The sequence below is a fragment of the Lolium perenne genome, chromosome 7, assembly GCF_019359855.2.
Source record: "Lolium perenne isolate Kyuss_39 chromosome 7, Kyuss_2.0, whole genome shotgun sequence".
NCBI classification, from domain to species: domain Eukaryota; kingdom Viridiplantae; phylum Streptophyta; class Magnoliopsida; order Poales; family Poaceae; genus Lolium; species Lolium perenne.
Genome location: NC_067250.2, coordinates 103,910,959 through 103,927,292, shown reverse-complemented (window position 1 = coordinate 103,927,292; position 16,334 = coordinate 103,910,959). Strand labels below are relative to the sequence as shown.

Genomic DNA, 16,334 nt, shown 5'->3' with positions numbered 1-16,334 from the left:
ACTCTCATAGGAGACGTGCATGCATCCACGGTGCCGTATACTTGAGGGGTGATATCGACGCTGACAAGCATAGCCCACGAGGAAAAATGCAGGCCGCGACAACATTCAGCTACACACGTCCACGATACAAGTCAAAAATGTCAGAATACGAGTGGCCCGTGCATTTCCCCGCCGGGTTATTCGTTTCCGGCCGGCACCACCAAGCTGATGGCCGGCCGCCGGAAGCTGACAGAGGAGGCATCTCCGCCCGTCCACAACCCAAGATACCAACAAGAACAATTCCGATCGCAAGCCTGCACTCCACATAAATTAGCCGGGCTGACGAACTACATATTTATCGACACATTTGGCAGAGCAGCACAGGATAAGTATCTGCGTCGATGTCAACGACGAGTGTCCCCTACATTTTCCGGCAGGCAGGAGCAGGCCGGTCGTTGCCGGGAAGAGACAAACGCCGCATCCCCGCGCTTGGCGGCCCCCGTCCACCTGCGGCGATTCCCACCAACGCCTACAGAGAAAACCACCGCCTAGCCCATATATCCAGCCGGGATTCGCCGCGCACCGTCGCCACCCGTCTCTCACTGTCCCAGTGCGTGGCCAGCACCACCGCCGCCATCATGGACGCGGCCACCACCACGACGCTGCTCTACGGGGCGCTGCTCGCCGCGGCTTTCCTCTACGTCGCCGCCCTCCGCCGTCGCCGCGGCGGGGGCGAAGGCAGCCTGCCACCAGGCCCGAAAGGCCTCCCTCTCCTGGGCAGCCTGCTGTCCCTCGACCCGGACCTGCACACCTATTTCGCCGGCCTCGCCGCGCGGTACGGGCCCATCTTCTCCATCCGCCTCGGCTCCAAGCTCGGCATCGTCATCACCTCCCCGGCGCTCGCCCGCGAGGTGCTGCGCGAGAACGACCTCGTCTTCTCCAGCCGCGACATCCCAGACGCCGCCCGCTCCATCTCCTACGGCGGCGGCCAGAACATCGTGTGGAACCCCGTCGGCCCCACCTGGCGCCTGCTCCGCCGCGTCTGCGTCCGCGAGATGCTCAGCCCCGCCGGCCTCGAAAACGTGCACGGCCTCCGCCGCCGCGAGTTCAGGGCCACGCTCGCGCACCTGCACGCCGCGGCCGCCGCTGGGAAGTCCGTCGACGTCGGCGCGCAGCTCTTCCTCACCACCATGAACGTCATCACCGGCACGCTCTGGGGCGGCAACATCGGCACCGAGAGCGAGCGGACGGCCGTGGGCAAGGAGTTCCGGGAGCTCGTCGCCGAGATCACCGAGATGCTCGGCGCGCCCAACGTGTCCGACTTCTTCCCGTCGCTCACGCGGTTCGACCTGCAGGGGATCCGGAAGAAGTCGGACGTGCTAAAGACCCGCTTCGACGAGATCTTCGCCAGGATCATCGAGCAGAGGGTCAAGACCGAGCAGGCCGGCGGGGAGACGTCCGAGGACTTCCTCGAGTACATGCTCAAGATGGAGAAGGAAGGTGGCGACGGGAAGGCCTCCTTCACCATGACCAACGTCAAGGCCCTGCTCATGGTAACCAACCAATCACTAGCTTCCTCCAGTAGCAGTCCTACGGCCACACCTATAATCTAATCTAATACACCCAAGACCTCGGGATTACTTAATCAATTTGTTTCTGCGTATGTACTGTCACGATTTGACAGGATATGGTGGTCGGTGGGACAGAGACGACGTCCAACACGGTGGAATGGGCCATGGCGGAGATGCTGCAGAACCGGAGCATACTACGCAAGGTCCAAGAAGAGCTGGACGCGGTGGTGGGGGTCGACGGCGTGGTGGAGGAGTCGCACCTGCCCCAGCTGCACTACCTGCAGCTGGTCGTCAAGGAGACGCTCCGCCTGCACCCGGCGCTGCCGCTCATGGTGCCGCACTGCCCCAGCGAGGACACCACCGTGGGGGGCTACCGCGTGCCCGCCGGCAGCCGCGTGTTCGTCAACGCGTGGGCGATCATGAGGGACCCCGAGGCGTGGGAGGACCCGGCCAAGTTCGTCCCGGAGCGGTTCGCCGCCTCCAAGGACAGCGTCGACGGCCGCAAGGTGGACTTCACCGGCAGCGAGCTGGACTACATGCCGTTCGGGTCCGGGAGGAGGATCTGCGCGGGCATCGCCATGGCCGAGCGGATGACGGCCTACTCCATCGCCATGCTGCTGCAGGCGTTCGACTGGGAGCTGCCGGAGGGCGCGGCGCTGGACCTGACGGAGAAGTTCGGCATCGTCATGAAGAAAGCCACGCCGCTGGTCGCCGTGCCGACGCCGAGGCTTTCCAGACCCGAGCTCTACTCCGCATAGATAGATGGTCCTACACCTCATGAATCCGTGCGCAACAATTTCGGAGCCCCATCACGTGCAGTCGTGCTGCTGATCCAAAAGAAATCTCGTTCGGTTTTTCACAATTTTAATTGCCTGCTTGTTTTGTAATAACAGTGCGCGGGACCGTATACATAAGCAGTGCGACATTCCATATCTAGGATGCTGGCAGGAAGGAAGTCATCAGATCAGTGGTGCCGTGGTGGTACCTTTTGCTACATTCGAGCCTAGCTTGGGGTTTAAAAAGTGTAGTATTATTATTTTTATATAGCTTGGAAATTTAATTCGGCCCTAGGTGCATATGCTTACTCTACTAAAAAAAATATTGTGAAATGTCGAAAATTTTTGATAAAAAATTCTACATATACATCTTCACAATATATGTGCGTTCGTCAAGTTTCATGAGAAACCAATATGTTTTGTGGTCTGTAAAGAAAGAGAAAAATTATCTTCTGAAAAGTCTTATTTTTAGCACTGAATTTTATCTTTTTTACACACATGGGCGGAGCCAGGATGAAAAATGTGTGGGGGCAAAAAAAAAAAAACCAAGCTCACAACAACATAGGAACTAAGGACAAAAAGAACGTATTTCCTTATACGATAATATTGTCACATTAAGATATGGCGAGTTCATTCCAGATTTTCAGAAAGTGAAGTTCACAAAAAGAACATATTTCCTTATAAATTCGCTCCATAGCTTCTCTGCATATACTGTATCTAAATTAATTTGTCATACACGGGCAAAGAGTTCATATAGATTTTCTTCTACTCTCACTATCTCGCATACTCAAACATACAAAATTCTCTTATGTGTATCAGAAATTATAGCGAGAGAGTAAAACTAGGCTCAGTCAAGCCATTTGCATGGGAACTAATACAATACTGACATGGAATTAGAAACAGAAAATAATTAAGAAATCATAACAGAGGGATTGAGAAGAGGAATTGGTGAAGAACTTGGTGAGTTGGGGCTTACCTTGATGTCGAATCAGGCAATCTTCGAAGTTCTAAGGATATATGGACAGTCGCCAGTTGTCCGGCCGGCGTGCACAGCGGACGGAGACGGCGGTTGCCGGAGAGCGGAGGCGACGGCACGAGGCGGGCGGCGAGAAGGGCAACAGGCGGGGACCGAGTCGCTTCGTCTCTCGCGAAACTTCCGTCGCTTAGTTTTCTCGCCAAACTTTCCCTCCCTTCGCTGTACTGACGTGTGTTTGTGTTGCTCCAGGCCTCCAGCTCGTAACGTGACTAGGCCAGTTAATGCTTAATGGGCTGTGCTTCTTGTTTCCCTTGAAAAGTAGACCAGAAAATTAAGTGGGGGATTTTTTTTGGGCTGAGTGGGGGCAACTAGCTGTACTATCGGTAAGGTATAAGGGGCTCTGAAAATCGAGTGGGGGACTTTCTGAGCGTGTAACACGTGAAGATATACGTGCAAATTTTCGTTTTAATTTTTAATTTTTAAAAAATGTACTTAACATGTATTTCAAAATTAAGTAGCATATGCTTCCATGTGCTAAAACACTACTCTCCTCTTCATTCATTAGAGTACATCTAAAACCAAAAGAGCTATAGTAGCATCGGGTGGTTCATTTATGCACACATTTTAAATTAAACCTTTCGCTAACCTAGCTAACTCATCAACTACATAATTCAGCTCGTGGGGTTGTATTCGAACTGATTTTCTCACGAACTCCGTCAACAAGTGAAAGCAGTCATCGAAGATTGCCGCTGCAATCTCGTGCGATTGGGCTCCTTTTAACATTGTGTTCACCACCTCCTGAACAATCAGAGTTAACAATCACAAGATATAACCCATTGTTTGAGCTAGCATGAGTCCTTGGTGTTTAGAGCTTATATACTTCTGCCGAGAGCACTGTTGAATATATAAGCAAATATCCATATGAAATAATCCGTACAAGTAATTGATAAATCATGACTATGAAAATAACAAATAAACTAATCGTGTAGACTAGTAAGATAGATGAACAGATCACATCTAAACAAGATAAACCGATCGCATCTACCACAGAAACTAGAAGAAGGAACTCTACCAGAAACTGAAAGAGAAACGACAAGATCACATACTTCACAGCAGCGTCGTTGTCGCCCATGTTGAGGTTGTCGAAGAAGTCGCTGAGGTTCGGGAAGAAGTTGTCGGTGTGGAGGACCTCGTCGTCCGAGGACGACGTCGTGATGCCAGTAGTCGCACCGGAGCGCTCCCCAAAAACCTGATCGCCCCTCACCCGTACAGGTTCACGAGAGGCAGGGTTCCGGAGGCCTACTGTCCCGGCAGTCGGTGCACACCGACGGACGGGATGAGGAATACGAAGGCGGCGGCGCAATGAACTGGAAACAGGTAGTCGCATGTGCGTCTAATACAGACTAGGGTTGGCGTCCGCGCTTATATAGTGCGGTTCGGGAAGGTCGTGGGACGCAGCCCACGTCCGAGTCGGCACAGCCACGATCCAGAAAAACCGGAAGGCAAAACGGCTGAGTAACGCGTCCGTTAATGACTCGAAATTGATTACACAATTAATTTCCCAAACAGCAAAAAGATAAGCTCGGCTCGGCGAGATTCCCGCAACCCGCGGCGCGCCGTGACGTGTCGTGACGAGGCGAGGCGAGGCGGGCGGCGGAGGAGGAGGAGTGCGCGAGGGCTCTCTCTCTTCTCACTCACTTACTAGGACTAGAACAACCCACCTTATATACCACTCCAACTCTCTTCTAACTAGCAATGTGGGACTAAACTTCAGCTCCCACTAGTGCTGCCACTGATTTTTTTTGGAATGGGCCATGTGAGTTTCAGAATTTAATAATGGGCCATGGGCCAAAGGTCAAATGCCCAAAATTCCAGCAATTCCCCCACAAACTCTCATTGGCACATCTCATCAGTAAGTTTCCAGAACATTGTTTTATATACCGGTATGTTGTGGAGACTGTTAAGTTGAACTTCCACTTAAAGCTTCATATTACACTAGATTGCAACTTGGATAGTGGACTATGCCTTGAACTACAAGTTTTCTGCGTACTAGCTTCATACAAAGCCTAGACCGATACTAGGCTGCCGCGAGGATTCCTCGCGGTTTGGAGCTTATACGTCATACTCCAGGGCCTTTCATGAGTTTACTAGAGAGCACCCAACTCTCATAGATTGCGACGTTAAACAATCAGACTCATATAGGTGTGTTCTTCAAAAGATGTTCTGTAGGACAACATCTCTGCTAAAATAAGCCACTTAGAACACATTAAGATAATTGTCAACCTGCCATGCAGATTAGGAGAGTATTGCATCTTACGGAGTGGTAAAATTGCTATAGGGATATATACTCTCCTCTCAGCTGACCAACAGCTTGTCTCCCAGCTCTAATTCACGGGATCTCCGATCACATAGAGTGGGTTACCACCGTGGGCAGCTCATAGTGTGGGTCTCATACCCATCTCCCTCGATGCATTTTCTATCACATTTCGTGATAGTCCCTTTGTGAAGGGGTCTGCCAGGTTTCTAGACGTATGGATATAATCCAACGCTATAACTCCGGAGTTTCTCATTTTCCTGACAGTTTTCAGTCTCCTCTTCACATGCCTTGATGACTTCATATTATCCTTAGAACTGTTTACTTTGACGATCACAGTTTGATTATCACAGTTCATAGGAATAGCGGGTATTGATTTCTCAACCACAGGTAAGTCCATCAAAAGCTCACGAAGCCACTCTGCTTCACCAGTGGCTCTGTCTAATGCTGTGAGTTCTGCTTCCATAGTTGACCTCGTAATGATGGTCTGCTTGCAAGACTTCCAGGAAACAGCGCCACCTCCAAGTGTAAACAAATAACCACTTGTGGCCTTAGTCTCATCAGCATCAGATATCCAATTTGCATCACTATAGCCCTCAAGTACCCTTGGATACCCAGTATAGTGGATGCCATAACTCGCAGTGCCTTTCAAATAGCGCAAAACTCTCTCAAGAGCATGCCAATGAACATCTCCAGGTCTAGACACAAAACGGCTGAGTTTACTTACAGCAAAGGAGATGTCAGGCCTAGTGGCGCTGGCTAAATACATAAGCGAGCCAATGATCTGCGAATATCGCAATTGATCTCTAGCAATTCTTTTATTCTTTCGAATTATCACACTAGGATCATAAGGCGTTGGAGAAGATTTGCAGTCGCTATACCGAAGCGACTCAGGATCTTTTCCACATAGTGGGACTGAAGCAATGTAATCCCACCATCGTCATCCTTCAGCAGCTTGATGTTTAAGATCACATCAGCTACTCCCAAGTCCTTCATCTCAAAACAATGAGATAGGAACTCCTTGACCTCCTTAATCACAGTAAGGCTGGTCCCGAATATCAATATGTCATCGACATAGAGACAAAGAATAACTCCCTCGCCCCCACCATGGCGATAGTATACACACTTGTCAGCTCCGTTTACAACAAAGCCTTCAGCGGTTAAAGTTCTTTCAAACTTCTCATGCCACTGCTTAGGTGCTTGCTTAAGCCCATACAAAGACTTTAGTAATTTACACACCTTTCCTTCTTGACCATCTACTACAAATTCATCAGGCTGCTCCATATAAATTTCCTCTTCAAGCTCTCCATTTAGGAAAGCAGTCTTAACATCCATTTGATGAACGAGAAGACCATGTGAGGCAACCAAGGAAAGTAGTACTCGAATAGTGGTCAGTCGAGCTACAGGTGAGTATGTATCAAAGAAGTCTTCGCCTTCTTTCTGAGTATAACCCTTGGCCACAAGTCGTGCCTTGTACTTTTCAATAGTACCATCGGGCCTAAGCTTTTTCTTGAACACCCACTTGCATCCTACAGGTTTGCACCCATAAGGACGATCAGTAACCTCCCAAGTTCCATTAGCTAAGATGGAATCCATCTCGCTACAGACAGCTTCCTTCCAGTAGTCAGCATCCTGAGACGCATAGGCTTCTGAAATAGAAGTGGGAGTATCATCCACGAGGTACACAATGAAATCATGTCCAAAAGACTTTGCAGTCCTCTGTCTCTTGCTCCTTTTGGGAGCTTCATTGTCATCCTCCACAGGATTATCAAAGTGTTCTATAGCCATGGTAGGTTCAGGAAATAATTCCTGAGTAGATGAACTGGGCATCTCCTGAATTGATGAGCTAGACGTTTCTTTCATAGGAAAGATGTCCTCAAAGAAAGTCGCATCATTTGACTCCATAATTGTACCAACATGCATGTCGGATACCTCAGATTTTACTATCAAAAATCTGTAGCCAATGCTATGAAATGCATATCACAGAAGAACACAATCCACGGTTTTTGGTCCAAGCTTGCGCTTCTTGGGTATTGGCACATTTACTTTCGCCATACAACCCCAAGTTCGTAGGTAAGAGAGTTTCAACCTTTTCCTTTCCCATTCCTCAAACGGGGTAATGGATTTGTTCTTTGTGGGGACACGGTTTAGGACATGACATGCAGTCAATATCGCCTCCCCCCACCATGCCTTGGATAGACCCGATGTATCTAACATGGCGTTAACCAAATCAGTTAGAGTACGGTTCTTTCTTTCGGCCACCCCATTTGACTGAGGTGAGTAGGGAGGCGTTCTCTCATGGATAATACCATCTTCTGCACAAAAAGAATCAAACTCGTTGGAAAAAATACTCTCCACCACGATCAGACCTTAACCGCTTGATCTTTCGATCAAGTTGGTTTTCTGCTTCAGCTTTAAAGATTTTGAAGTAATTAAGAGCTTCATCTTTAGATTTCAGGAGGTACACATAACAATATCGAGTGGAGTCATCAATTAAAGTCATGAAGTATCTTTTACCTCCTTTTGTCAATTCACCATTCATTTCACAAAGATCCGAATGTATAAGCTCCAGCGGTGCCAAGTCTCTTGCCTCCGCAGTCTTGTGAGACTTACGTGGTTGCTTAGCTTGCACGCATACTTGGCACTTGGATTTCTTGACAATAGCAAATTTCGGAATTATATTCATATTCGCTAGCCGCGTCATGCACCCAAAATTAATATGACAAAGTCGTGAATGCCAAATATCGGACTCACTATCATTGCAAACATGATTAATAATTTGAGTACATAAGTCTGACAGAGATAAGCGGAACAAGCCTCCGCACACATAACCTTTTCCAACAAATTGTCCACACTTGGAAATTACAACTTTATTGGACTCAAAAACCAACTTAAAACCATCTCGACATAAAAGCGATCCGCTAACGAGATTCTTATTAATGGACGGAACGTGCTGCACATTCTTCAGCTGGATGGTATTTCCCGAAGTAAACTTCAGATCCACCGTACCAACACCACGAACAGAAGCACGTGAGCCGTTTCCCATCAGCACGGAGCAAGTCCTTGCGACCTGATAAGAAGAAAACATAGAGACATCAGAACATACATGTGTATTGGCTCCGGTGTCTATCCACCAATCAGGAGAATTACATACTGAAAGGACAGTAGGAGAAGTACCGTACCCAACGTCCTTCATCTCAGTATCAACACCAATAACAACATTTGCGGACTTGCCGCTGTTCCCACGCCGATCATGGCGTTCTGGGCAATCAGGAGCCCAATGTCCAGGAGCGCCACAAACATGGCAGTTCCCTTTCTTCTTATAAGGAGTCTTCCTCTTGAAGTTGGTTGAGTTAGAGGCTTTGTTCTTCTCGTCAAACTTGCCTTTTCCATTATTCTTATTCTTAGACTTGTGAGATTGGAAGTTTTTCTTCTGTACCACATTGGCACTAGAACCTCCCTCAAAACTACGAGCGCGTGTGTCCTTTGCTCTCGCCTTCTCTTCCACATGAAGCGAGCCAATGAGATCCGAAACGGAAAACTCTTGTCTCTTATGTTTCAGAGAAGTAGCAAAGTTCCTCCACGAAGGAGGAAGCTTGGCAATAATGCCACCGGCCACAAATTTGTCCGGTAAGGTACACTTAAACTGCTCGAGTTCTTTGGCAAGTGACTGAATCTCATGAGCCTGCTCAACCACGGAGCGCTCATCAGTCATCCTGTAGTCATAGTATTGCTCTATGACATACAATTCAGTGCCAGCGTCCGAGACCCCAAATTTGGCCTCGAGCGCATCCCACGCATCTTTACCATCGTTGAAAGCCATGTACGGATCAACAATGTTGTCCCCAAGAATGCTGAACAAGGCCGCCTTAAACATGGCGTCGACCTTCTCAAACTTTTCCTGCTCCTCTGCAGAGAGAGGCCCCTCATGTCTAACATCTGTGGCGCTAAAACAGCCTAGGTTTGTAAACCATAGAACTGCCTTTGTGCGCCACCTCTTGTAATGCATACCATCAAAGAGGGGAGGTCGAGTAGCGGCAGCAACGCTGCTTGAATTGATTTGCCTAAAATCAGGTTTTTGGATTGTTGAATATATAAGCAAATATCCATATGAAATAATCCGTACAAGTAATTGATAAATCATGACTATGAAAATAACAAATAAACTAATCGTGTAGACTAGTAAGATAGATGAACAGATCACATCTAAACAAGATAAACCGATCGCATCTACCACAGAAACTAGAAGAAGGAACTCTAACAGAAACTGAAAGAGAAACGACAAGATCACATACTTCACAGCAGCGTCGTTGTCGCCCATGTTGAGGTTGTCGAAGAAGTCGCTGAGGTCCGGGAAGAAGTTGTCGGTGTGTGATGGCGTGTAATACACACGTTCGTTGGGAACCCCAAGAGGAAGGTATGATGCGCACAGCAGCAAGTTTTCCCTCAGTAAGAAACCAAGGTTTATCGAACCAGTAGGAGCCAAGAAGCACGTCGAAGGTTGATGGCGGCGGGATGTAGTGCGGCGCAACACCAGGGATTCCGACGCCAACGTGGAACCTGCACAACACAACCAAAGTACTTTGCCCCAACGAAACAGTGAGGTTGTCAATCTCACCCGCTTGCTGTAACAAAGGATTAGATGTATAGTGTGGATGATGATTGTTTGCGAAGAACAGTAAAGAACAAGTATTGCAGCAGATTGTATTCAATGTAAAAGAATAGGACCGGGGTCCACAGTTCACTAGAGGTGTCTCTCCCATAAGATAAATAGCATGTTGGGTGAACAAATTACAGTCGGGCAATTGACAAATAGAGAGGGCATGACCATGCACATACATGATATGATGAGTATAGTGAGATTTAATTGGGCATTACGACAAAGTACATAGACCGCTATCCAGCATGCATCTATGCCTAAAAAGTCCACCTTCAGGTTATCATCCGAACCCCTTCCAGTATTAAGTTGCAAACAACAGACAATTGCATTAAGTATGGTGCATAATGTAATCAATAACTACATCCTCGGACATAGCATCAATGTTTTATCCCTAGTGGCAACAGCACATCCACAACCTTAGAACTTTCTCACATCCTGTCCCATTTAATGGAGGCATGAACCCACTATCGAGCATAAATACTCCCTCTTGGAGTTAAGAGTAAAAACTTGGCCAGAGCCTCTACTAATAACGGAGAGCATGCAAGATCATAAACAACACATAGGTAATAGATTGATAATCAACATAACATAGTATTCTCTATCCATCGGATCCCGACAAACACAACATATAGCATTACAGATAGATGATCTTGATCATGTTAGGCAGCTCACAAGATCCGACAATGAAGCACATAAGGAGAAGACGACCATCTAGCTACTGCTATGGACCTATAGTCCGGGGGTGAACTACTCACTCATCACTCCGGAGGCAATCATGGCGGTGAAGAGTCCTCTAGGAGATGATTCCCCTCTCCGGCAGGGTGCCGGAGGCGATCTCCTGAATCCCCCGAGATGGGATTGGCGGCGGCGGCGTCTCTGGAAGGTTTTCCGTATCGTGGCTCTCGGTACTGGGGGTTTCGCGACGAAGACTATATGTAGGCGGAAGGGCAGGTCAGGGGGCCACACGAGGGCCCCACACAACAGGCCGGCGCGGCCAAGGCTTGGGCCGCGCCGCCCTAGTGTGGCGCCACCTCGTGGCCCCACTTCGTAAGTCCTCCGGTCTTCTGGAAGCTTCGTGGAAAAATAGGCCCCTGGGCGTTGATTTCGTCCAATTCCGAGAATATTTCCTTACTAGGATTTCTGAAACCAAAAACAGCAGAAAACAGCAACTGGCTCTTCGGCATCTTGTTAATAGGTTAGTGCCGGAAAATGCATAAATATGACATAAAGTATGCATAAAACATGTAGATATCATCAATAATGTGGCATGGAACATAAGAAATTATCGATACGTCGGAGACGTATCAGCATCCCCAAGCTTAGTTCCTGCTCGTCCCGAGCAGGTAAACGATAACAAAGATAATTTTTGGAGTGACGTGCCATCATAACCTTGATCATACTATTGTAAGCATATGTAATGAATGCAGCGATCAAAACAATGGTAATGACATGAGTAAACAAATGAATCACAAAGCAAAGACTTTTCATGAATAGTACTTTCAAGACAAGCATCAATAAGTCTTGCATAAGAGTTAACTCATAAAGCAATAAATCAAAGTAAAGGTATTGAAGCAACACAAAGGAAGATTGAGTTTCAGCGGTTGCTTTCAACTTATAACATGTATATCTCATGGATATTGTCAATGTAAAGTAATATAACAAGTGCAATATGCAAGTATGTAGGAATCAATGCACAGTTCACACAAGTGTTTGCTTCTTGAGGTGGAAAGAGATAGGTGAACTGACTCAACATAAAAGTAAAAGAAAGGCCCTTCACAGAGGGAAGCATTGATTGCTATATTTGTGCTAGAGCTTTGGTTTTGAAAACAAGAAACAATTTTGTCAACGGTAGTAATAAAGCATATGTGTTATGTAAATTATATCTTACAAGTTGCAAGCCTCATGCATAGTGTACTAATAGTGCCCGCACCTTGTCCTAATTAGCCTGGATTACCGGGATTATCATCGCAATACACATGTTTTAACCAAGTGTCACAAAGGGGTACCTCTATGCCGCCTGTACAAAGGTCTAAGGAGAAAGCTCACATTTGGATTTCTCGCTTTTGATTATTCTCAACTTAGACATCCATACCGGGACAACATAGACAACAGATAATGGACTCCTCTTTAATGCATAAGCATGTAGCAACAATTAATGTTCTCATATGAGATTGAGGATGTATGTCCAAAACTGAAACTTCCACCATGATTCATGGCTTTAGTTAGCGGCCCAATATTCTTCTCTAACATTATGCATGCTCTAACCATTAAATGAGTGGTAAATCTCCCTTACTTCAGACAAGACGGACATGCATAACAACTCACATGATATTCAACAAAGAGTAGTTGATGGCGTCCCCAGGAACATGGTTATCGCACAACAAACAACTTAATAAGAGATAAAGTGCATAAGTACATATTCAATACCACAATAGTTTTTAAGCTATTTGTCCCATGAGCTATATATTGCAAAGGTAAAGAATGGAAATTTTAAAGGTAGCACTCAAGCAATTTACTTTGGAATGGCGGAGAAATACCATGTAGTAGGTAGGTATGGTGGACACAAATGGCATAGTGGTTGGCTCAAGGATTTTGGATGCATGAGAAGTATTCCCTCTCGATACAAGGTTTAGGCTAGCAAAGTTATTTGAAACAAACACAAGGATGAACCGGTGCAGCAAAACTTACATAAAAGACATATTGTAAACATTATAAGACTCTACACCGTCTTCCTTGTTGTTCAAAACTCAACACTAGAAATTATCTAGACTTTAGAGAGACCAATTATGCAAACCAAATTTTAGCAAGCTCTATGTATTTCTTCATTAATAGGTGCAAAGTATATGATGCAAGAGCTTAAACATGAGCACAACAATTGCCAAGTATCAAATTATTCAAGACATTTTAGAATTACTACATGTAGCATTTCCCGATTCCAACCATATAACAATTTAACGAAGAAGATTCAACCTTCGCCATGAATACTATGAGTAAAGCCTAAGGACATATTGTCCATATGCAACAGCGGAGCGTGTCTCTCTCCCACACAATGAATGCTAGGATCCATTTTATTCAAACAAAAACAAAAACAAACCGACGCTCCAACCAAAGCACATAAGATGTGATGGAATAAAAATATAGTTTCAGGGGAGGAACCTGATAATGTTGTCGATGAAGAAGGGGATGCCTTGGGCATCCCCAAGCTTAGACACTTGAGTCTTCTTAAAATATGCAGGGGTGAACCACCGGGGCATCCCCAAGCTTAGAGCTTTCACTCTCCTTGATCATATTGTATCATCTCCCTCTCTTGATCCTTGAAAACTTCCTCCACACCAAACTCGAAACAACTCATTAGAGGGTTAGTGCACAATAAAAATTTACATGTTCAGAGGTGACATAATCATTCTTAACACTTCTGGACATTGCACAAAGCTACTGGACATTAATGGAACAAAGAAATTCATCCAACATAGCAAAAGAGGCAATGCGAAATAAAAAGCAGAATCTGTCAAAACAGAACAGTTCGTAAAGACGAATTTTAAAGTGGTACCAGACTTGCTCAAATGAAAATTCCCAAATTGAATGAAAGTTGCGTACATATCTGAGGATCACTCACGTAAATTGGCATAATTTTCTGAGTTACCTACAGAGAATTAGGCCCAGATTCGCGACAGCAAAGAAATCTGTTTCTGCGCAGTAATCCAAATCTAGTATGAACCTCACTATCAACGACTTTACTTGGCACAACAATGCACAAAACTAAGATAAGGAGAGGTTGCTACAGTAGTAAACAACTTCCAAGACTCAAATATAAAATAAAAGTACTGTAGTAAAAACATGGGTTGTCTCCCATAAGCGCTTTTCTTTAACGCCTTTCAGCTAGGCGCAGAAAGTGTATATCAAGTGTTATCAAGAGATGAAGCATCAACATCATAAGCTCCCCCATCCGTAGTGGTACTAAGGGCTTTGTCAATTTTAGGCCTATAATAATAATATTTTTTTGGTTTAGGCACTTTAGAGACATACATAAACTTTCTCCTTGAACTTAAGAGAAGAAAAAGTTGAACCCAAGGTTCCCATAGCTTCTTCAAGTTCACTAATCCTATGGGTTCGATTATCATGAGTAGCACAAGTTTCTAAAATAGCAATTCTTTCATTAATTCCACCTAGAGATTTATCAAGTTTATCAGTGCTATTAAGTAATATTCCCAATTTAGTCTCAATACTTGGAAGATCTTTCTCTATGCCCTCCAACTTTTTCATGACATTTTCAAGAGAGATTTCAATTTTAGTTTCATTAACAGGTGGTATTCCAACTAGACTCTCAATAATGCAACTAGCTTCTACGGCCGGAGTGCCTAGGAAATTTCCTCCCGCAAGCGTATCAAGAACATACCTATTCCAGCTAGAGATTCCAACATAAAAGTTCCTAAGTAGTATAATAGTGGAGTGTTTCTTAATGCACCTATGATGAGCATCGCTAATTCTATACCAAGCATCTTTAAAACTTTCTCCCCCTTGTTGCTTAAAGGAACGAACTTCAACTTCCGGATTACTCATTTTTAGCAGTCGTAAATAAAGCAAACTAGATAAAATAAATGCAAGTAACTAATTTTTTTTTTGTGTTTTTGATATAATGCAGCAAACAAGAAAGTAAATAAAATGAAGCAAGACAAAAACAAAGTAAAGAGATTGGATTGTGGAGACTCCCCTTGCAGCGTGTCTTGATCTCCCCGGCAACGGCGCCAGAAAAAGAGCTGTTGTCGTGGGAGTTGAAAATCTTTGTGGTGTATCTTTTCTTCAGTTCCCCGGCAATGGCGCCAGAAAAAGAGCTTGATGGCGTGTAATACACACGTTCGTTGGGAACCCCAAGAGGAAGGTATGATGCGCACAGCAGCAAGTTTTCCCTCAGTAAGAAACCAAGGTTTATCGAACCAGTAGGAGCCAAGAAGCACGTCGAAGGTTGATGGCGGCGGGATGTAGTGCGGCGCAATGATACGTCTCCGACGTATCGATAATTTCTTATGTTCCATGCCACATTATTGATGATATCTACATGTTTTATGCATACTTTATGTCATATTTATGCGTTTTCCGGAACTAACCTATTGACGAGATGCCGAAGGGCCAGTTGCTGTTTTCTGCTGTTTTTGGTTTCAGAAATCCTAGAAAGGAAATATTCTCGAAATCGGACGAAATCAACGCCCAACATCCTATTTTTCCCGGAAGCTTCCAGAGCACCGAAGAAGGGCCAGAGAGGAGCCAGGGGGCCCCACCCCACAGGGCGGCGCGGCCAAGGGGGGGGGGGGGCGCCCCCTAGTGTGTGGGCCCCCCGTGGCCCCTCCGACTTCGCCTCTTCGCCTATTTAGTCGTCCCTGACCTAAATCCTCGACCCCGTTCGACGAAACCAGAGAAAACCTTCCAGAGCCGCTGCCATCGCGAAACTCCAATTCGGGGGACAGAAGTCTCTGTTCCGCACTCGCCGGACGGGGAATTGCCCCCGGAGTCATCTCCACCGCCGTCTCCACCGCCATCTTCACCGCCATCGCTGTCTCCATGATGAGGAGGGAGTAATTCACCCCCGGGGCTGAGGGCTCCGCTGTAGCTATGTGGTTCATCTCTCTCTTTATGTGATCTAGTTGAATAGTATCTATGTGCTACTCTAGTGATGTTATTAAAGTACTCTATTCCTCCTGCACGGTGTAAAGGGGACAGTGTGTGCATCGTGTAGTACTTGGCGTAGGCTATGATTGTAATCTCTTGTAGATTATGAAGTTAATTATTTCTATGATAGTATTGATGTGATCTATGCCTCCTTCATAGTGTGATGGTGACAGTGTGCATGCTATGTTAGTTCTTGGTGTAATTGTGTTGATCTATCTTGCACTCTAAGGTTATTTAAACATGAATATCGAATATTGTGGAGCTTGTTAACTCCGGCATTGAGGGTTCGTGTAATCCTACACAATTAGTGGTGTTCATCATCCAACAAGAGGGTGTAGAGTGGTTCTATTATGTGATCATTGTTGAGAGTATCCACTAGTGAAAGCAGGATCCC

The 16,334-nt window shown here is 45.9% G+C and overlaps 1 protein-coding gene across 1 annotated transcript; it reads left to right on the top strand.

The window, feature by feature from the left end:
* Positions 1 to 344: 344 nt before the first annotated feature.
* On the top strand, positions 345 to 2,613 carry LOC127318317 (geraniol 8-hydroxylase). The gene is made up of 2 exons (XM_051348784.2): positions 345 to 1,532; positions 1,664 to 2,613. Exons 1-2 carry the CDS (start codon positions 381 to 383, stop codon positions 2,306 to 2,308), a joined length of 1,797 nt encoding a protein of 598 aa, XP_051204744.1. The 5' UTR covers positions 345 to 380; the 3' UTR covers positions 2,309 to 2,613.
* Positions 2,614 to 16,334: the final 13,721 nt, after the last annotated feature.